Genomic DNA, 20,841 nt, shown 5'->3' on the forward strand with positions numbered 1-20,841 from the left:
TTTCTGATCACACAAGGCAAGGTGATCACCTTGCTTTGTATTTGTGTTGCGGAGTCTGAAGCTCAGAAAAACTAAGTAACACGCTCAAGGTCAAATGACTAATAACTGATAGAGCTCCGATTTGAAATGAAGACCTTTTTGACAACAAAATCCATGCTTCACATGTAGATTTCATATTAAATGATGGGAGAGAGGAATTCGGAGCTTAGTCTAATGAACAAGTCAGATGCTTGAGGTGGATCATGGAGTTTAATTTGGAAACAAAAGGTGCCTCTGAAATCTGACAGCATTCCCCAGGCCAGTAATAAACTGTCCCTAAGCCCTTTCCTTGAAGAATAAGTGTGCAGTCTCAGTAAGGAACTACTTTGAAAGGAACGAAATTCGGATGTGTGTATATTGGTCCATGTGTACCATTGACCTACAGCTTGACAGAGCAGTGAGAGCTAATGAAGGGAGAATGACCTGTGAGTCAGGTAGACCCCAGGTGGGATCCTGAGTCCATTGTCTTACCTGCCCGACTTGCCCTCTTGGCCTAGGCCTCTGGAGATGTCCTCTCCTTCCTTTAGTGCTCAATTCTGCACTTAAAATGCTTACTTTATTTTATCAGGCAGTTCTGGGAACTATTTGGTGGGCAGGCTTTTAGGTTACCTGGTCTGTCATACTGCCAGAAACCTGTGCCTCTGAGTGAAGTCTCTTCTCCCTCTTGGGATATCTCGGAAGTTCTCATGGGCACTGCTGCAGGTATGCACAGGTGCACGGAACCGAGAACAGGCGGTAGGACTCAACCCACCTGGCGAGTGACTCCCGATGTGGCTTGGGCTGGTTCTTTGTCTCTTCTGGGCCTTAGTTTGATCGTCAATGGAAAGGATGATAACACGTGATTTTCCGGTTCTCCTCATAGAATAAAATGTTAATTTTAGCAGAGTGCCGTGTGCTGTGGTCTGCTGCGTCCTGACCACACCCGGGGCCGTGCTGAGCACTGGCAAGAGCGTGCCGAGCGCCCCCAAGACAGCACGCAGTCCTTTTAGTAGAGAGGACAGACGGGCCCCGAAGCGATGACAGCACTAGGCCACATGTCTGTGATGGGATGCACCCAGGGGCTGGGGACCACTTCTAACGAGCCTCCTGGGAGAAGCCAGGGAAGATTTCCGAGGGTGCTGACATCTAAACTGAGAACCAGCGTGTGGCAAGAACGTGTCCAGGCAGAAAGGCAGGGCAGAGCCTTCTCAGGGCTGAGGGGCAGCTCTGCTCACTGCAGGAACTGAAAGTAGACACTAATGCCTCGAGCAAGGGACGCATCTTCAGTGCAACATCGGAAGCCAGATTCTAGGCTGGTCACACTCGCAGGATGGGAGACCCGTGTGTGGGGGGGGCGGGGGGGATTCTGGCTCTGGATGTACCCGCCCCCCCAAGGCCTGTGCTGCCCAAGCAGGAAGGGGGCACAACACTAGGATGCTGGGATGCTGGTTCCACTCCACACCAGAGCTAGAGATGGGCTCAAGTGTCAGACATCCAGTGGGTGCCAGGATGGGGTGGCACTAGTTCAGTGGCAAATGGAGAAGGCTCCAGGAAGATTCCCACGTGCAACGATAGTGGGTGGTATGAGAGGGTGTGACACTATGTCTTAAAGATGGGGGAAGTCAGCTCCTCCTTTCAGGACAGTTAAAGACCTAGCTTAGAAATAAACACCACAGCATGTTTAAATAAACATTTCACTTCTCGTTAGCTTATTTGTTTGTTTGTTTCTTAGGGCCCCTCTGGACCACCAGGAGAAAAAGGACCTCAGGTACAGTATGATTTAAATAGAGGGCTGGGTTTTGATGGGAGAAATTATGCGATCAAAGCAATTTCAAATTGCAGAGGCCAGAAAATACAATAGTTTCAAAAAATCTTTAATGTTAAACAGTGCGAACTCTCCAAGGTGTAAGCACTGACCTATGGAATGGTGGAGTAAGAGGGATTGGGGCGTTGCCCAGTGCAGTGAACGCGGTGATGGTGATCGTTGGCCAGACTGACGCTGCCTTTGCCTTCTGCTGTCTCTGCTTTCCAGAAGGACAGCCATGGTTAAACAAATTTAATCACATTGCCAGAGGAACTAATTTTGAATCCTGGCTTCACACCCCCGGCCACATAGCCCTGAGCAAGTGAGGGCTCTCTCTTAATCTGTAAGGTGGGTGGAAGACACAGGAAAATTCCTACAGGAAGTGAGATCCATCACGAGAGATGATTTGTGCTGATTCCTGATAGTGTCTAGAAATTTTCATCAGAGTGGGAATGACTTTCCAATAACAAATAGTAATGGTCACCTGAGTGCTGGGCTCTGAGCTGGGCCTCTTACAGGGCAATCTACCCAGCTGGCCAGCCCCTGGGGCTGGTTACCCACACGGCACCCGGGGTGAGCTCAGGCCCGTCTCACTGCGGGAGCTGCCCTGTCCACTCACGAAAGGGGCCTGCAAAGGGGGCCTGGGCAGTCAGGCTCACGGGGAAGACTTTCCGGGCATCCTTTCTGTGTGTATTTAATGCATCCACCTCCACGAGCGCAGTGAAATGCGTAAGCTCTGAGAAGGCGGCTCTCAGGCACCCACGTTCCACCAGAGAGTCCTCAGAGCGCCAGGCCTTCTATACAAGGAGAACCGACCCGAGGAAAGGGGGCCTTATTTTCCTCAAACTGTGGGTGGGATGTCTTTTCTTTTTCTTCAGGGATCTCGAGGCCCACCTGGATTCCCCGGCCCCCAGGGACCAGCTGGCCAAGACGTAAGTAAAGGCAAAGGGTGCCGGCTCTGTCTCCCGAACCCTTCTCCAGCCTCTCCCTGCCTCCCTTGACCAGGATGCCCCCATGGGAGCTGGTCATCTTCACTAGTCTCCCCTCCCCCATGAACATTTTGTATGTTTTGCTCCTCAATTCCCTGTGCCCTGTAAGCTTGCATTGTCTAGTTTCACTTCTTTGGCTTTTGTGTGATGCTTTCAGAAACTTGTAAGCTCCGGTTATCCCACGCAACGCCTCCTGTTGTTGTGTCAATTTTCTTTTGTACCTAGCTGGTCAGTTCTGCTCAGATCAGGTATCGTCTTCTCCATGGACCTGTTCCTAACTCATCCGTGTAATGGCTTTCTCCCTTTAAGGGAATTCTACAGACTTACCTAATACTCTTTGAGGCTGTATCTCTTCCCACTTTGTGACAGTGATAACCGTCTCTTATCTCTGTGATCTGACTTTCATTCAGATAGATCTGAGCTCCAAGAAGGTGGGAACCATGTGTCTTATGCATCTCTAGGTCCTTGATGCTTAACAGGGTGACAGGCACGTAGATGTTACTCGATACAGACTTACTGACCAAATGGATAAAAGACAACCATGAGTTCTTGGAGCAGAGGTCTGGCACCGTTAACCAGTAGTGCTTAGACTCGCATCTTTCCATGTCTATAGTTTTGGTTCACTATAAGCAGGAACAATAAATCACCCTCCCCTTCCCTTCCTTGGGTTCTGTTTCAGACAAGAAAGTTACCCTCTCATTCCTATCTCCAAATACTTGAATCTGTTGTATCTGCTCCACTCTCAGTATTACACCCTTAGAGTCAGTTCCGTAGAAGAGCCTTCTTTTTCAAAGCTGGTCCTTCCTCCTGTGTTTGGAAAAGGATGGCAGAAATTTAAGATAGGGTGTGTGTGTGTGTGTGTGTGTGTGTGTGTGTGTGTGTGTGCGTGCGTGTACACAAACGTGCACACGCAGGTACACACTTTGCGTGCACGAGTGGTTTTCGGTTCCATGTTTTGGAAAGGAGTTATGGGAGGGGTAGTTTACTGTTTTGAACATTCGGCACAGTTGAGTATTTCCTGAGAAGCTTCGGGTATTCAGCTGAGATTGGAAACTTTGAATTTTTATTGGTGCCAGTCTTCACGGTTGGGTGATTTTTTTTTTCTACTGAGTTACACCCGGCAGATTATAGAGGTTGGGGGAGAGGGTGTGCAGGGTGGGTCAGGATTATGTGCTTAGCAGAACTAATGTCCTTTCTCTCTTCTCTTAGGGTGTACCTGGAAACCCAGGAGAAAGAGGGCCTCCTGGCAAGCCGGTATGTACGTCATCTACCTGTTCTGGACGAGTCTTGATCATCAGTCAGGGGTTCGGGCAGAATAAATGCAGCTCGTATAGCGCAAGAGACTTTAAGAAGGGGCTTTTGACAAAGCTGTGGGCAGAGGGAGCTAAGCAGAGATGCTGTGCCACCCAGAGATAAAACACAGAGGGAAGCCAGCACCACCTTGTGCTTCTCTCCAGAGCCAAGAGAAAGCGAGGCTGGTGGGGAAGATGGGGGCTGTCATTGTGGGTTCAAAGCCACTGCCAGGAAGCCTGGCCAGAGGCAAGGAGGGAGCAGTGCCTCCGCCCCCCACTCCAGTTTCCTAACGTGCCTCTTATTGGTCCAGCTCACCCGAGAGCCAGCAGGCAGGTGAGTCCCCCGACACATGCCCAGGGTGCAGCCTCCCGGGCCTGGAGCAGGACAGAGAAGGATGAATGATGATTTGGGGGAGAGCAAATGGACAAGAGCCGCACTCACGGCAAGTTCCTCACCGGCCCTTGTCCTGCCCTTTTGTTCAGTAATGTCAGTACCTCCTGGCTTCCCCCCTTTTAGAGTAGAAGAAACTTTCTTTCCTCTCTCACAGCGAGAGCAGGTTGAGCGGAAATGGACAGTCCTGAGCGTCTGGTCCTGGGCTGTATATCCTCATTTTAGCCCAAGGCTCCTGCAGGCTTCCTTCGTGTGCAGTATAGTCACCTTCTGGGGAACCGCCTCCCAATTAAGTTACCAATGCCAGAGAAGCCCCAAAGGCTTAGCCAGTTAACCAGGCCCCGAGTGGGCCCTCCAGGGAAGGAGCAGTGAGGATGAGCAGGTCTGGGTGAGTGGGGCGACAGCTGTGAAGACACAGGAGAAATGAGTCCATCAGAAGGTACCACCCAAGATGGAGGAACCAGTGGCAGCTGCAACTGGGGAATCTCAGGCCTCAGGGCTGGTGTCAGACTCCAGTAAGCTCCCCTGGGCAGGAGCTTCCCCTCAGGATGGGTCGGAGAGGCCATCTTTCTCCTCTGTGAGCCTGACCTGCTACAAGTTTCAGGCAAGGACCCCAGGCCTGGAGGCCCCTGAGGGCGTGGGCATCTGTTCCTGACGACTTACCCGGGCTGCTGGGCACAGCAGAGATCTGGAGGGGCACCTGGTCTGCCTAGAAGCGTCCAGGAACTTTTCACTGAAGCCCTGCCAGTGGGATGAGTGAAAAGTCTTGTTGGAGGATAGAGGGAGTCAGACCTATAGCAGCCACCCCAGTACCCAAGTGCAAGTCCCAGGTGAAGTGGGTGAAAGAGTAAGGTTCAGGCCAGAGGCTGAAGGGGGTTCAGATGACCCCTCCCAAATCCAGACCTTGACACCTCTGCAGAGAAAATTACATCAGCAGAGTCCAGCTGACAAGGTGGACTAACTGTGATGTCCACGGGAGGACACCGGCAGAGCAGAGAGAGAGACAGAGAGAGGATGGGTCTCTCTTTGACTACCTTTAAATTCACTGAACACGCTGCCCCCAGGTGGTCCCAAGTACCACTGGGTAGCTGTCGGTCTCTGTGATCTCACTAATCAGATGAGTCATGCTTTCAGGGGTCCCCGATACTCTCCTCTGGTTCAGTGATTCACCAGAAGGACTCCCAGAACTCAGGAAAGCTGTTAGGCTCACGATGGTTGATGGTTTATTACAGATTAAGAGCAGCACAGGGAGGAGACGCACAGTGCAGAGGCCCTGAGAGACAAGGCTCAGGGTTCCAGGTGTCCCCTCCCAGCATTCAGTTTTCCCAGCAGTTGTGTGTAATCAGAGGGCACATGGATGACCATGCGTGCTCTGAAATGCAGCAGGTGTTGCCACTGAGGGACGCTCAGGCAGACCTTGGTGTCCGGGTCTGGCAGGTGTGATGCCTCCCTGGCTGGGCTGGGTTATTCCACCATCTCCAGCCCTCCCACGTGGTCCAAGGACCCCGCCATAGATCACGGTGTTAGCATAAGTTATCTGCCTGGCCCAAGACCCTAGGTAAACAAAGGCACTCTTATCGGGTAGGGCATTCCAAGGACTTAGACGTTATCTCCCAGAAGCCAGCCAGGGCCGGACCTTTGGAATGTGCAGGTTTTGGACAACCCAGGTCTGCTGAGCTAAGCCTTTACTACAGTCATCGTCCCTCAGGGGGTGGAGAGTGGGGCCTACAGTGTTTCTCCAGGGCTGCACTGTCCTGGGAATCCCTCTGTCTAGGCTTGGGCTCTCTGGAAGCAGAGCCTCTGGTGAGGATTCTTGTGCCAACTGATTGAGGTGAAACCTGTCAGGATTGAAGAAAGCAGGGCGTGGTGGGGAAAAGGCAGTCAAAGTTGTGGGCTCAGCTGGAATCTAGGCTCCTTCTGAGCCTACGGGGAGCGAGCAGCCCCGTGGAGCTGGCCCATCTCCAGTCGAGAGACCGGCCGCTCTCACCTCCATGTCAGCTCTTTATTGACTGTGTAACGTCTCTGTGTGACCTTCCAGCCAGCGTCCCGGCAGCTGGTGGTTGGGCACGCCAGGACGGAAGGAGGGTCTAAGCAGGGCACAGACTATGTCTCCTGTACCCCAGCACTTCCCACTCCTGTTCTCTTATCCCATCAACAACCAATCCTCCAGAGCAAACGTGGCAATCTCTGATGCGTCCTGTGTCCACCTTCAGGAGGCCACCACCCCACAACGGCCTTGCTCCTGTGTATTCAGACCTATCTTGTGAGACCCACAGAAATGGACCACAACAGGACATTAACTGAATTATCCCCAAGGCCACGCTGTACCTACACAGAAAACTCACTCCTTGTTCTCCTTTTCTAACTGATGCCCAGCCATGCTGTCTAATAGAGCTCATTCTAACTCTACAAGGGGCTCAAATGACAGCAGAAAAATATTCCAAAGAATACAAGGCCAGCAGTGTGAAAATGTCCCAATTTGAACAATAGGAATCTTAGGTTATTAACTTCCCAGGGGAAAATAATAAGGCGTCAAAATAAAACCCCTCTCCCCCTTTTAAAGCTTTAATTAATGTGGCACAAGTTGGCCTTCCTCCTGAGGGTCGGTCTCAGGTAACTGAGGACGTTCTCGGCTTTGTTCAGCAGATGCAACCCACGTGAGCTCTCCCTGCGGGCTAGTGGTGCCTTCAGAACCTCCAAATCTGAGTCAGTCCTACCCCAGTCTCTCTCGGGTGTCCTCTTGAAATAGACCAGAGTGTTGATAGAATACTTGAGCGTTTCAACTCAGAAAACACAGGCGTACGCCTAGCCACTGCCGAGATTATCCGATGCAAACGCATACGATGCTGCTGTCACGTGGCTTGCTGTAGCCACAGGATGTGGCAGAAACCCCGTGGGGCCAGGGAGAGGGGGGCAGCCAGGGAAATTGTCTCGTTAGGAGGCTAGACTGGAGTCATAATGCATAAACCCAACGTCAAACTTAATCAGAAGGAATCAGCCGCCACAAGTCCGATTGTGGCCACAGAGAAAACTCTGGAAACTCTGGAGGAAACCCTGCCACCTTCCCTCTGCAGAGCGGACTCTCTGGCACTCTGTTTCCACTGCAAAATTTAGAAGTTTGCAAAGTAGCACACCAGTGTCCCAGTTCTTCCCTAAGAATCCCTTCCTCACTTTAGTGTCTGCCTTTAGTTTCCATTTCCTTCCCAGCCTCATGTCCCTTGACCCCCAGTGTGAACCCAGCCTCTGCTCCGCTTGGGCTCCGGGCTGACCCCATCACATGCCATGTTCCAGCTCACCGTGGGTTTGAATGTGAAGTCAGTGACCCACGGGCTCCTACACACCTTCAGAGGCTATGTAATTACTCCTGATTTCTGAACTCTTCCTGAAGTTAGAGACTTCCAGCTCATAATGATGAATGAGGCTTAAAAGGCTATTTCACCTACGAAAGCTGAAGAAGTTGCTTTAAAATCATGCTACATTGTGAATGACTGATAGCAACGGCTGCTACCCATCTGGGGAATAAAGGGCCGTCTGCCCCTTTGTCTTCCACAGTACCCATAGGCCCTATTGGTTTTGATGGAGGTGGGGAGGAGAGGCCACCAGGAGAAGAGAAAGGGCCACAAGAAGGAGACCGGGGACCAGAAAGGCCGATGTCAGACTCAGGACTGGCAGCCCGTGCACTTGGGCTGCCACGTCTTTCTGTGGCTCCCAAGCATGGGGCGTAGGCAGGGCGCCTGTCATCCCGTGCCCGGCCCAGCTTCGTCATGTGTTACGGCTTCCATTCTGAAGGCTGCGTGCTGTCTAAAGAAGCGTGGAGTATGCAGTGTGCATGCGTGTGTGTGTGTCTGTATTCACTGGTTTTTGTTTTGACAGGGCCCCTCTCCACTGCTGTCTCCAGGGGACATAAATCTCTTGGTTAAGGTAAAAGCATGAAATAAACGTGCATGCATTTTGAAAATGGCGATGGGGGGATTAGAGATCTCAATAATATGTGCTTTTTTGTCCGAACAGCTATGTTATAATATTAACAATGATAGCAGCCTTTGTTGATAACTCACTGTGTGCCAGCAGCGTGCTAAACTCCGCTGCCCAGTATGCCAGCCACTGGCCACATGTGTCAATTTAAATGTAAGTTAATTAAAACTAAATGCAATTAGCAATTCCGGTCCTTGGTCACACTAGCCACATTCCGAGTACTTCCTCGCCACCTGTGGCTAGTGGCGATCTTATTGGACAGTGAGATCCCTCATCACAGGAAATCCTCCCAGGCAGTGCTATGCGAAATGCTTCCCACGTGGCTCTTGTTTTATATCCACGATCACTCTCTGATGTTGGTACTACTTATGCTCTTGTTTTGCTTGTTAGAAACCTGAGTCACTGTGAGGGTCAGTGACTTTATGGGACTAGAGCCCACTCCTCACTGATTCCAGAGGCTGACCTTTGACCCCACACAGGAGTGCATCCTGGAGTTCTGAGAGGACGCATGGGCAGAGTCAGACAGGCCGGGTGGGGTTTCTTCTGGGGCGAGGTCCAGAGTGCAGGTGCAGGGCGGTGGAGCCGGCTGCCGGGCCCTTAGCCAGGCTGAGTCCAGATCAGAGCACGCGCTGCGCTCATGGTCCGAACCGCGTGCGCCTTCTCCACGGGCGACAGAAGACGCGAGTTCAGCACAGCTCTGCTGAGATAGGGCACGGAAAGCTGGACGCCCAGGAGCCTGGCCAGGGACCTCGGCGCTTAAAGAGAAGAACTGGGGAAGGCTGTGAGCGAGACAGAGGCAGGATAAGATTTGTGTTTCAGGAAGAGCAGTCCTGCGGCTGTGCGTGTGGAGGACCCTTTGCTGCCTCTGTTCCAAGCTTTCGTCTTAGCTTCGGGTGAAGCTTGGCCTTGGATTTTGTGTGGCCACCCTCTCCCTCGCCTCCTGTGTTCTAAAAACCACTTGGGAGGTGTCGGAAAATGGCTGGTTCTTGCATGAGAGTGAGGGAGGAGAACAAAAGGGAAAAGACATCCTTCTCAGAAGCCTGGGCCTTTTCATCGCTTTACACGTTGAGATGCCTTGATGGAAAACTATACATTTCATTGGAAAATGAGTAGTAATAGAGCAATCTTTCCTGATTTTCATTAACAAGAGGAAATTTTGTTTTGTTTTTTACAAGGACATGGCAAGAATTCATTATCTATTGATTCCAGCCGTGTTTATTACAGGCATTTCTGTTCTCGATCATTTTTTCATAACTGTGTCCCGCTGGAAGGCCCTGGGTTTGCATTGGCCCCTGTCTTCCCCACCCCACAGCCTCACGAAGGATTTCAACCTCAAGGTGTCCCGGTCCTGATGGCAATGATAATAGGGGTGGACGCTGCATGGGTTAATGCTTTACGGCTACAGCATTAAGATAGGTGTTTCGTCAAATCGGTACTTCTTACCTGCTAAAGGATGCAGCTGTGTTCCTCAGAGCACCCAGGAACCGCAGAGAGAATGTGAGCACCTACATTCAGGGAAGCACCTGAGACTCCCTGGCCCTACAGAGCTGTTCTTTGCCTGGAAACCCTGTGGACAAGAGCCTGGGCTCTGTGGGTTTGCCCAGGTCTGTGAAGTCAGCTATCCCAGCTCCCTGTTTTATAATCACCTGCTGCCGTCGTGATGATGATCTGGTCCAGGTGGGCTGGCGGCAGGACCCTCTTTTGCTACGAAGGTACCTTTTATAACAGAAAATTTGCCTCATTCTGATAGTTGGAAAACTGCCTGGTTAGAAAGTTTGTCTCCTAAGAGTTCCTGTTTAATGAACTTCCATCGTTGGATCTGTGCCCGGGGAGGCCACCCTCAGGGCCTCTCCATTAGATGATTCCCTGGGATAAATATTACTTCATCCTACCCTCAGCAACAACCCAGTGGGTGGGTACTACTACGTGCTGCATTTTACAGAGCAGGAGATCGGGCACAGGGGGGTCAGTCACTTGTTCAAGGCAACAGAGCTGGATGGTGGCAGAGCGAAGACTCAGGCCCAGTGTGACCGCCTCCACGTCCTGTGCTCCAGCCCCTCTGCTCTCCGACTTCATCTCTGCATGCATCCGAGCTTCCTGACAGCTACCTGACAAAGGGCAGGTAGTGAGTTTCTTGCCTGTCACCCAGAGGTTTGAAATGTAGGCTCCACAACCCTTTGGCAGGAATCTGCAGTGAGGATTCAGGAATCCAGCAAGAACTTGCATGAGATGATCTGGAGGTGAATCCTATGCCGGGCAGAGACTGCAGCACTCCTCCAGTTGTACACATTTGATTGAGCACTTTCTTGATATGCTGTCCCACACCAAATACAGTGACGCAGCCAGCCGGGTCTGCTGAAAGTGTCTCAGGAAAAACGAAGGGGGTGGAGGCGAGAGGGAGTCTGTATTTACAGTTGGAACCCTGCAACGTTTTAGATGCTTCACACGTGTTATTTCAGATTCACATCCCTCTCCTAAGGTAGGAGAGCAATCCTTATTCACAGATACGGAAATAGACTCAAAGGGACTAAGTGACTTGCCTGAGATGACTCAGTTAAGTGGAAAAGTTGGGAGTCGGTATTGATGATCAGGGGCGTCTGATCTGCCAGGGGGACAAAGCAACAGATTCAGGGAGGAAAATAACAACTGAAACCACAGTGACACATGTAGCAGCTGAAATTCCTGTGCTGTCACTGTGTGCCGGGCATGGCATCAGGCGTTTTTCATCCATTATCTCATGTATTTCTCCCCAGACTCTGAGGTTCTCATCTCACAGATAAGAGACTGAGGCTCGGAGAGGTGAAGCCGTGATCCCAAGTGGGCAGAGGCTTTGGTGTGGTCTGGGCAAAGCCCGTCTAGCCGGAAGCAGAACCCTGGCTAGTGACAGGGAGGGAGAAATTTCCCCCTGTAATCCCTCTGGAGTTCTTGTGGCCAGACTGATAATAAAATTGACACACGACATTAACAGAAGAAAAATAAATACATTTTAATTTGTGCACGTGGAGGTCTCATAGAAATGGGACCTGAGATGTGGCCAAAACAGGCAGCTTTTATACTTTTTGGTTAAAGAAGCAATACATTTGTGAGGAATTGACAGGGCAAGAAACTTAGGCTTTGGGTCCTTAATTAGTGAAGAATCTAAACGGAGCTTGGACTTAGGGTAGTAAATTTAAGGTTTGTTTATACAGGCTTCTCCGCCTTGAAATCCCTGTTTCTGGGGATAAAGTGGTTGTTCTACCTCCAGATGCAGGGAGGGTACTTTTCACATTAGAGGTTTATTTCTTGCTTTCAGGGAGACAGACAGAAGGGCCAGCATCCCTCTTGCACTGGCCATTTCTTACGTATCTTTAGTTCAAAATTATATGCTATTGAGACACTTTGGGGCAGCCCACCCTGGGCCCCAACACTAGTGTCAAGGCATTTCCGGTAGCCCAGGTCAGGAGGGACCAGGGGCCCCAGGTGCACAGGAGCCAAAGTGAGCATTGGTAGGACAGCAGGTGGGGGGCTGGTCTCGCCCTGTGCTCACTGGATTCCAGGACCCGATCCAGCCCCCTCACTGGCAAGTCTGGGGGCTGCTGGGGGCTGCTCTGGTCATCAGGGAACAATCCTACACAGAATGTGTGACTAAGACACACCCAGGCTGAGTTACCCATGCCACAAATGGAAAAGAAATTGGAAAGTAGTGACATTTTGTATTGTTCAGATACAATTCCTTTATGCTGTGGATCCCGCTGCGAAGAACGGTTCCGAATCACTCTTGCACCCACCACGTCCAAAAAATCTCATCCTGTGAGCATTGTTGCCATGTTTGACGGCTGTATCTCATTTTAACGAGCTATAGCGAAGGTCTAGGAATCGATGAGATAGATGAGTTCCTCCGAAGCCTGCCACTCTTCCAAACAAAAAACAGCAACTGGAAACAGTATCCTTCAGCTTCTCTCATCTGCCATTTCTTCATGTAGCCCGACATTTGGTATTCCTCATCCTCCAAAAACATTCAACCAGCATCTGAAATCACCACTAAAGGAAGATGGCACTGGGTGCCAGAAGGCCAGTGGCCAGTTGGTTGGTGGTTGGTCGGGTCGGCTGGTTCCCTCATTTATGGAACTCACGCTGTGCGGAAGGTTATTTGCTACGAAGTGGACATGCAAAGATAAAGCAACTCTATCTCTGTTCTCGGAGAGCTAACACTTTTTTGCTTGGTGGGGAGGGCTTGGAGCTATGAACAGATCTCCTCAATAGTGAGACAGGTGCTTCCATAGCAGGAATTCCTGGGTCTGTGGGAGCAGGAACACATCCCCAGCGTGAAGCCATCAGGAAGGCTTCCTGGAGTAGGACACTTCCAAAGAAGCTTCGAATATTGAGTAGGAGTAAGTACCTAAAAGGAAGGTGGACAGTTCAGAGTTGCTTTTTTGATGACGAAAGCCCTTCCATCCTGAATTAGAGACCGATTTGTTTTTTGGTTTTTTTATTTTTGGTTTTTTTATTTTTTTTTCCTTGCGGTACGCGGGCCTCTCACCGTTGTGGCCTCTCCCGTTGCGGAGCACAGGCTCCGGACGCGCAGGTTCAGCGGCCATGGCTCACGGGCCCAGCCGCTCCGCGGCATGTGAGATCCTCCCGGAGCGGTGCACGAACCCACGTCCCCTGCATCAGCAGGCGGACTCTCAACCACTGCGCCACCAGGGAAGCCCTAGAGACCGATTTGAATGCCAAGTCACCTGAATCATCACCTCATTGAATATGAACAAGTCTTCACCGATCTCTCCAGTGCAGCATCCCAGAAGCCCTAGTTAATGCGTTCGTTTGTGTCAGTTGGTACGTGGAACCATGAGCCCTTCAAGACGTGTGCTCGTTGTGGTCTCGAAGCAGAAAAGCACAGTGCCTAACAGTGAGGGAGCTGCTGGGTAGATACATGAGTTCATAACAGCCAAAATCACTGGGAATGATCTGCCACTATTCTGAGAGACCTCTTTGTTTTATCTCATTTAGCCCTTACAGCAGGGAGAGAACAGGGGAGGAAGAGAGTGAGGATTAGAGAGAAGGGCGTGGAAGGAGCAATCCAAGACCCTGGGGTGTGAAATGGATGAGAGTGTGGTCAAGCCTGTGAACTGTATTTGGTGTTTACTGCACTCCAAAATGTAAGATCTGGGGAGGACACAGACAAGCTAGGGAGCCTGTCCTCTGGGCTGAGAACTTTACATTCACTCCAGGGACAGCACTTAACCTGCCTCAGACGAGTGGAGCAAAGTTCCATTCTGGGGAACAGTGACTAAATGCCTACTTTGAACAAAGAATAATGCCAGGCATGGTGAGATTTGGTGTGTGTCACAGCAAGAGAGTCCCAAGGGTCGGTGCCTGTTGCTTTCTTTTTTTTTTGCTGCTTTGTTCAGAAACATTTTGGGCAAACCCACCAGACAGAGAATGCAGTTCCCAGCTGTGTCTTGTCTCTGGTCTTAGGGACAGAGCATGCTATCTTTAACAGTACTAAATGTTTGCGTTAAATCTATACTGTGAATGTTTTAGACGCTCACACACATTGGTACATCTTCGCTTTCGACATCTTCATCTTGTGCCACATTTCAGCAGTCTGGTCAGAAGTAGGGAGACGTGCAGTAATAATCCAGATATATCAGATGTATCAGTGCTGAAATCTAATTTAAGACCAAGAGAGAAAAATGCAAAGTTTGACACAAGCTGTGTGGGTAGTGACTCAATCCACCTGTGTCCTTTTCATCATTTGCTGCCTTCTTCCTGTCTGGAAAGGTAGGCGCCATGGGCCACCTTTTGTTTTATAAGTAACTGTGCTGCTCTTGCTCTTCTTCTCAGGATGTGTGCAATGGCTGTCCCCCAGGTCCCCCAGGTCTCCCTGGCCTGCCAGGTTTTAAAGGGGACAAAGGGCTCCCGGGAAAGCCAGGGAGAGGAGGCACAGAAGGGAAAAAGGTAAGGAGAAAAGGGGAAACTTAGTTTTTGTCACTGTAATGGAATACATCACCTGGGAGACCTCAGCACCGGGTCTCGGGGCACAAGGGGGGATTCTACGCAAGGGCACAGAAGCGGGAGGTAGGGCCATGGGGGCCCTTGGGGACTGGCTCTCATACCAGCTGCCACATTGGCGGTGGGTGACGGCCACAAATGCACAGCCGCCCACCTACACCCTTGCTCAGACACGCGGTAGGGTGGGGCAGGGGACAGGGAAGCCGGTGGGAAGTCAGTGAGTGCATGTGTAAGAGAATGGCTTGCGGATGACTCTGGGCATGGGCTCCAGACACTCATTCTTGCTGTTTTGTGTTGTTTTGTTTTTTCCCCGTTATTCCTGCTGCAGGGAGATGCTGGGCCCAGAGGCCTCCCAGGGCCCCCAGGAATAGATGGACCACAGGTCAGTGAGCTTTCATAAAAATCACGCGAGTTTATTCTCATCTCACTGGTGAACCAACGTTTGAGGAAGAGTGATGTCCAGTGGAAAGGAACAATGATTTTACAATCAGAAAATCCACGTTCAGCTTCTCTCCTTAGCACTGACTGTCTCAGTGACCATAGGAAGGGGCCCTTGAACTTGGTGAGTCTTAGATTGCTCGTAGGCAAATACTTGAGTGGCTGAAAGTGTAGATGAGCCACCAGATAGGGGTGTGTAGTGCTGGTTAAGACATGAGCTTTGGGGCCAGACACCTCTGAACTCGAGTCCCACCCCGGAGTTGCGTCTTCGGAGCTGTGTGACCTTAGGCAAAATTCTTGACCTCTCTGGGCCTCAATTTCTCCACCCAACTTCAGAGAGAGGGAAGAGTTGCACAATATCATACACAAAAAGAACTTGGCACTCAATAAAAATATTAGGAAGGAGCTATACAAACACAAGTGAGTATCATTAATTCTCACATGAATGACAAGACACCCATCTAAAACGGGCAGGATAGCTTGTAGTTTCACAAAGCCAGGGAGACTGGCCTGGGAGGAAGGAGCTGGGATCGCAGCTGTAGAACAGGCTGCGAAGCTCTGGCTGCCAGAACAGGTGTCTGGGCTGTGGCTGGTTGGGCTCTGGGTGGTGACAGTACTTACCTCTAAGGGGAAGAGTGTGTGAGTGTGGCGTACAGGCAGGGAGCGGGTGAGCTCTGACCTTCCCAGCCTTATTCCACTTCCCCTGACATCGATGCTGCCCTGGGGGCTCTCTCTGACCCCCTTGTCACCTCTGTGCTGCCGGAAACTCTATGCACTGCTCTGCCCCAACATTCAGGGACACGTGTCACTGTGTCTCTTCTTGTGGCCTGGCTGGGACACGGTGTGGCTCATCTGATGGGAGATGCAGCAGGAAATTGTCAGTAGGAGACAGATCACAGGAGCAAGCCCTTTGGGGTTGGAATCCAGTCTCAGCAGTCTCCTTGGGCTAGCTTCTTACCTCTCTGCCCTTCCCTTTCCTCCTGGTACCCTAGGGAGTGTGAGAGCAGAGACCTTACAAGCTCTGGCCCTGGCGGCCGCTCATGAGATGCCCCCACCAGTGCCTGTCACACTGTAGCCCTCTGTCAATCTTAGCCCTCATGCTCTGTCAGCCCCTGGGCCAGGGTTGGGGTGAGGACCTGGGTGGAAAACGTAAGGGGAAGCCAAAATCCTCTATAACCAAGATAAATGAGACTCTAATGCGGTATTATGAAATGTTTAAAATGAGTGCAGTAGATACATAAGGAACAAAATATCAAAATTTTAAATAAAGACAAGACCCAGGGCTTCCCTGGTGGCACAGTGGTTAAGAATCCGCCTGCCAGTGCAGGGGACACGGGTTCAAGCCTTGGGTCAGGAAGATCCCACATGCTGCAGAGCAACTAAGCCCATGCGCCACAACTACTGAAGCCCATGTGCCACAACTACTGAAGCCTGGGTGTCTAGACCCCGTGCTCCACAACAAGAGAAGCCACCGCAATGAGAAGCCCACACACCACAACAAAGAGTAGCCCCTGCTCGCCGCAACTAGAGAAAGCCTGCACGCAGCAATGAACACCCAACACAGCCCAAAATAAATTAATTAATTAAATAAATTTATACTAAAAAAAGAGATGAGACCCAACCTACACACGAATCCCTCACTTTCCTTGCCTCCCCCTGATCCTTGCCCCTTGGGAGCCCTGTGTTTATTTTCATGTTCATATTTTGTTCATCTTGGATTATTTTGCCTTAATTTTGACTTATAAAAATATGGCCGTAAAATATTCTTTATCTTGGATCCTGAGGTTTCCCGGGGCCCCTTACATTTCGCCCCCCAGGTGAGTGCTCACTCTCTTCACCCTAGGCACAGCCCTGGAAAATCGGGTTGGAGGTATTATTATTACTATTAAAAGGCAAGGGGCTTCCCTGGTGGCGCAGTGGTTGAGAGTCCGCCTGCCGATGCAGGGGACACGGGTTCTTGCCCTGGTCTGGGAAGATCCCACATGCTGCGGAGCGGCTGGGCCCGTGAGCCATGGCCGCTGAGCCTGCGCGTCCGGAGCCTGTGCTCCGCAACGGGAGAGGCCACATCAGTGAGAGGCCTGCGTACCGCAAAAAAAAAAAAAAGACAAGGAAGCAAACAGAAATATGGCGGTGTGACAACACAGCCAGGGGCCTGTGGGGTATCAGGATGGAGAACAGCCAGATCTCCCAGGCCCTGGCTGGCAGGTTAGACGTCTAGTTGTTATCCAGAGGCATTGAAGTTTTACAGGGTTTGGCAAACCTAAGACTCCTGCTTCAGGAACTATAGATGTCAGGTCTCGGTGTAGATGGAACAAGAGATTCTGCCCGGGGACAGTGTTAGGTTAAGAGACACCAGCACAGCCTAGCATCCTCTGTGCTGTTTGCTGAGGATTACCCTTCCTTTCTGGGGTCATAAACAGTGGCTAACCTTGTCGCCTGGAGGATTCTGCAGGGGTAATTTCAGCTGGTCCTCACTATGCAGCCCTTGTTGTCATCTGCCAGCTGCTGGGTGCTACCTCTGCCACGGAATGACCTTTATTCAGAGAAACAAAAGCCAATCAATTAAACAGATAAGGAGTTCCCTCCACTGAGTAGGAATTGTTTTCTCTATCAGCCCAACTGCTCCTGAAGTGTTGGTGTCTTAGGACAAGTGCTCTGCCTTTGTTCTTTTATAATTCCCTTCAAGGGAGGGTTTGTTCCTTTACAGAGACAGAGAAAGCCAAAGAAAGCTTCCACCCAGAAAAAGGACAGAAATTAGTGCTGCATCTGAAAGACGGGTTCCCCCCCCGCCCCGCTTGGAAGTCCATGGTGACTGTGAGAAGTTCTCAGGGTCCACGCTACAGAATGAGCTCCCAGGGACTGCAGGACACAGTGTGCCTGGTGCGTTAAGGGCCAAGGGCCAGTTTACCCGTGTTAACAATGTTGTCTCCTGCGATGGTGAGCCTCGTCCTAGGAAGTAGAGATGTTGTTCCACTTTACAGAGCAGGAAACTAAGGTTGAGCAAGATTAAGTGCCGGTATTACAAAACTAGTAGGTGGTATAGCCAAGGTGAATCCCTGCTCGTCCAACTCAGGAGCCGCACTGGTTAGTATGCTGTTATACCCCCAGTAATGCTACCACCACCGGCAGCACCAAGGACAGCTCCCCACGGGGGAGCCTAGCTTCTACCTACACTGTCTCCGGTACAGACCCTGTTATAGCTTCCCCCCTACCGCCACCTATTGCTGGGAAGATGAGTTGCAGAGGATTTAAATACCATCTGAGGACTCACAGGCTTGCCCTGGTTCTTGGCTTCAAATTCAAGCCTGTCTCTGTGCTTTTCATCCCACGCCACTCTCCAGAAAGCAGAACAGAGGATTGTTTCATTTCCTTTCTGTTGAGCCTCAGTTATCAAACAGGATCTCTGCCAGACCTGAGGACACCAGGATGAATTTGTAAATTGAAAATGCTGCCCACAGTGGAGCATTTATGGTCATTGTCAGTGTCCTTTCTATAACCAAAGGCCCTGGGTGTTCACTGGTCACGTGCGTCATCAAGAAGGTTTGATTTGCTTCATTGCGTGCGATGGTGATCCAGCGTCTGGGAAATCAGCCTCCCCAGGATTTTTCTCACTGATGTGCAGCTGCTCTCTTTGGCTGCTGGGTCTGGGGAGGTTAATGACGCCGTCAAATCCAGAGCTTCACTGTAGAGCTTTCGAACTGCCTAAGACACTGACTCTAAGAGGTAGGGTCTGGAGATACAGTGGCTGTTGTTATGATTACAGGCCATGTAGAGGAAGAAGGAGCAAGATGGTAGTCAGAGCGTGATTTTCTGGAGACGCGGTTTTCTGCAGAGTCAGATGCAATAGCGCCTTCCAGTTTGGAAGTGCCTCTTATTCTATCCTTCATGAAAAACATGGTTTTCTTCTCGTCCACGTGTCCACCAATTGTGTAATGGGAGCTGCAGGGACTGGAGATGCTAAATGAGCAGTAGCCGCCCATCCCCATCCCCCCACTGCCTTGGAGGTTCTGGACGATTCTGGGAGCAGAGATGATACCTCCTCTGCTGTTACTAGAACTGCCAGAAAAGGCCCTGGAATCCCGTTCTTCCCAGAAGGCAACCCAGAGCCGTTTAGTCCCTGCTGTCTTCAGGAGAGGCCTCTTTTCACCCACAGCTGCCTCAATCCTGAAAGATTCTCACCACGCATGCCCTTAAACAGCTCCCTTCCAAGTCAGGAGGAAGAGGTAGGTCAGAAATGGGCCATGCTTTCTAAGGCCTGATGTGTTGGAGAAGAAAGATCTACAAGGTCATGACTCTTAGAAAAATCAAACTGGGGCCGAGGCCACCGAGAGCGGTGAGAGGTCAGTGGTTCTCCAACCCGGTTCTGCCTCTTAGTAGCTGAGTGAATTGCGCTTACTAATTATAAGACTTGGGCAACTTTGACTTTTCTGAACCTGGGGTCCCTCATCTGTAAAAGAAGAACTACGTGGCTCATCTCACAGAGAGGATGTGACAATTAAAACAAGGAAACATTTACAAAGCACCAGGCATGGTGCCCAGCATGTAGCAAATGTGAGATGCGTGTCACTGTGGGAGGTCCTCATAATTGTTCCTCCATTTGAGTTAATAACAACTATAACAGATTTCCAGGAGAAGAGTTAAATGATTTTAAGGAAAATAATGCCATGGGGCAGAGGTCACCTGTGAAGGCCACCTGGAGTGGGAGGTGGGATTTTAGTTGCATCGGAAAGTTAGGCAGTGCTTTGCCAGGCATTCTTGGGGAAGAGTTTTCTAGGCAGAGAAAACAGCAGGCAAAATTTCAGGGACAGGGCTTATTCTGAGAATAGCAGAGACTTCCTAATTTGAGAAAGTTTAGGCCCTGCTCTCAACAGTTTGTAAACTCCTGGAGAGAATTACCTGTTTGATGGATTCACAAAAGCCAGCATCGTTAGAGCAGCCTCTGCTAGGAGAATAACCTCTAAATAATTGTTACCTTACGCACTTAGCAAATGATGGTGTTGAGGAAATATAATTCAAAACTAAACAGAATCTTCTCCCAAACCAGAAAACCTGTCCACAAGGAAAAGAAGGGAAATAACTTTATTTTTGTACAAGCATTAAGCCAGAGTATTATAAGGCATCACAGGCAATTTTGCTACGAGATTGTAAAGACAAAGAAATCTCACCCTTTTCTATGGCTAAGCAGCTATGACCCATGATGTGTGTGTCCTCAGGATGAACAATAACTAGTTCTCATGTAAGAGGACCGTGTAGCACCGTCTGTCATGTTCGTCCTAATTCACCTGGTAATCGGAGTGCGCATCTGCTTTAGTGAATTAATTTTGTACAAAAGAAAATCAAACTTCTCTTTGCAGCTTGGAACAAGGGACCGCGAAGTTAGACTCCTACTTTCCTTTAGAACCTGGGAGATGGGGCTTCATTTTCCTTGTTGATTACATTTCAAAGAGATGTCCCAGGTCCTTGAGAAAGACTTTCCTGGGTCCTAGAGCTGGCAAAAGGCTTATTCAGCTTTGAAAAGGACTTACATACATTTCAAAGAGAGAAAGAGCTCACAGTGTCAAGTTTTCTGAAGTAAATGCTCTAATAAAAGGGGTTGTGGTGGGAGTTTCTTCCCTTCTTTTCAACAGGAAAAATGAAGCCCTTCCTTTGGACCCTCAATAAACATGTACTGAAGGGAGCTGAGCTAGCAAAGTAGTAAACTCGTAATGTCCCTGGAATGTAAACTCCAGGTGGGCAGGTGCCTTTTTGGTTTTGTTGTTTCTAATCTGTTTTTTTGATTGCTGTATTCTTGGTGCGTAGAAAGATTCCCAGAACGTGGTCAGCAAGGTCAGTTGGGCTTCTAGACTATGAATCTAGTGCTCTTGACATTAGAAAACCAGTGGGACGAGGCATCATGACCTAGGAAAATGACCAGGAAAGTAAGTTGGTCAGGAGGAGGCA

The 20,841-nt window shown here is 50.2% G+C and overlaps 1 protein-coding gene across 3 annotated transcripts in view; it reads left to right on the forward strand.

Annotated features, from left to right (window-relative positions):
• The window catches only part of COL22A1 (collagen type XXII alpha 1 chain), a 259,547-nt gene that overhangs the window by 195,498 nt on the left and 43,208 nt on the right, over nucleotides 1–20,841 (forward strand). For all 3 annotated transcript variants that reach the window (XR_010936688.1, XM_067712824.1, XM_067712825.1), the window contains 6 exons: nucleotides 1,751–1,786; nucleotides 2,701–2,754; nucleotides 4,021–4,065; nucleotides 8,368–8,415; nucleotides 14,296–14,409; nucleotides 14,792–14,845. Coding sequence is in view for 2 of the 3 variants with exons in the window: in XM_067712824.1 (XP_067568925.1) it covers nucleotides 1,751–1,786; nucleotides 2,701–2,754; nucleotides 4,021–4,065; nucleotides 8,368–8,415; nucleotides 14,296–14,409; nucleotides 14,792–14,845 (351 nt within the window). In the remaining variant the exon portion in view is untranslated. The remainder of the gene's footprint in view (nucleotides 1–1,750; nucleotides 1,787–2,700; nucleotides 2,755–4,020; nucleotides 4,066–8,367; nucleotides 8,416–14,295; nucleotides 14,410–14,791; nucleotides 14,846–20,841) is intronic.

Source organism: Pseudorca crassidens, chromosome 17 (genome assembly GCF_039906515.1).
Source record: "Pseudorca crassidens isolate mPseCra1 chromosome 17, mPseCra1.hap1, whole genome shotgun sequence".
In the NCBI taxonomy this organism is placed as follows: domain Eukaryota; kingdom Metazoa; phylum Chordata; class Mammalia; order Artiodactyla; family Delphinidae; genus Pseudorca; species Pseudorca crassidens.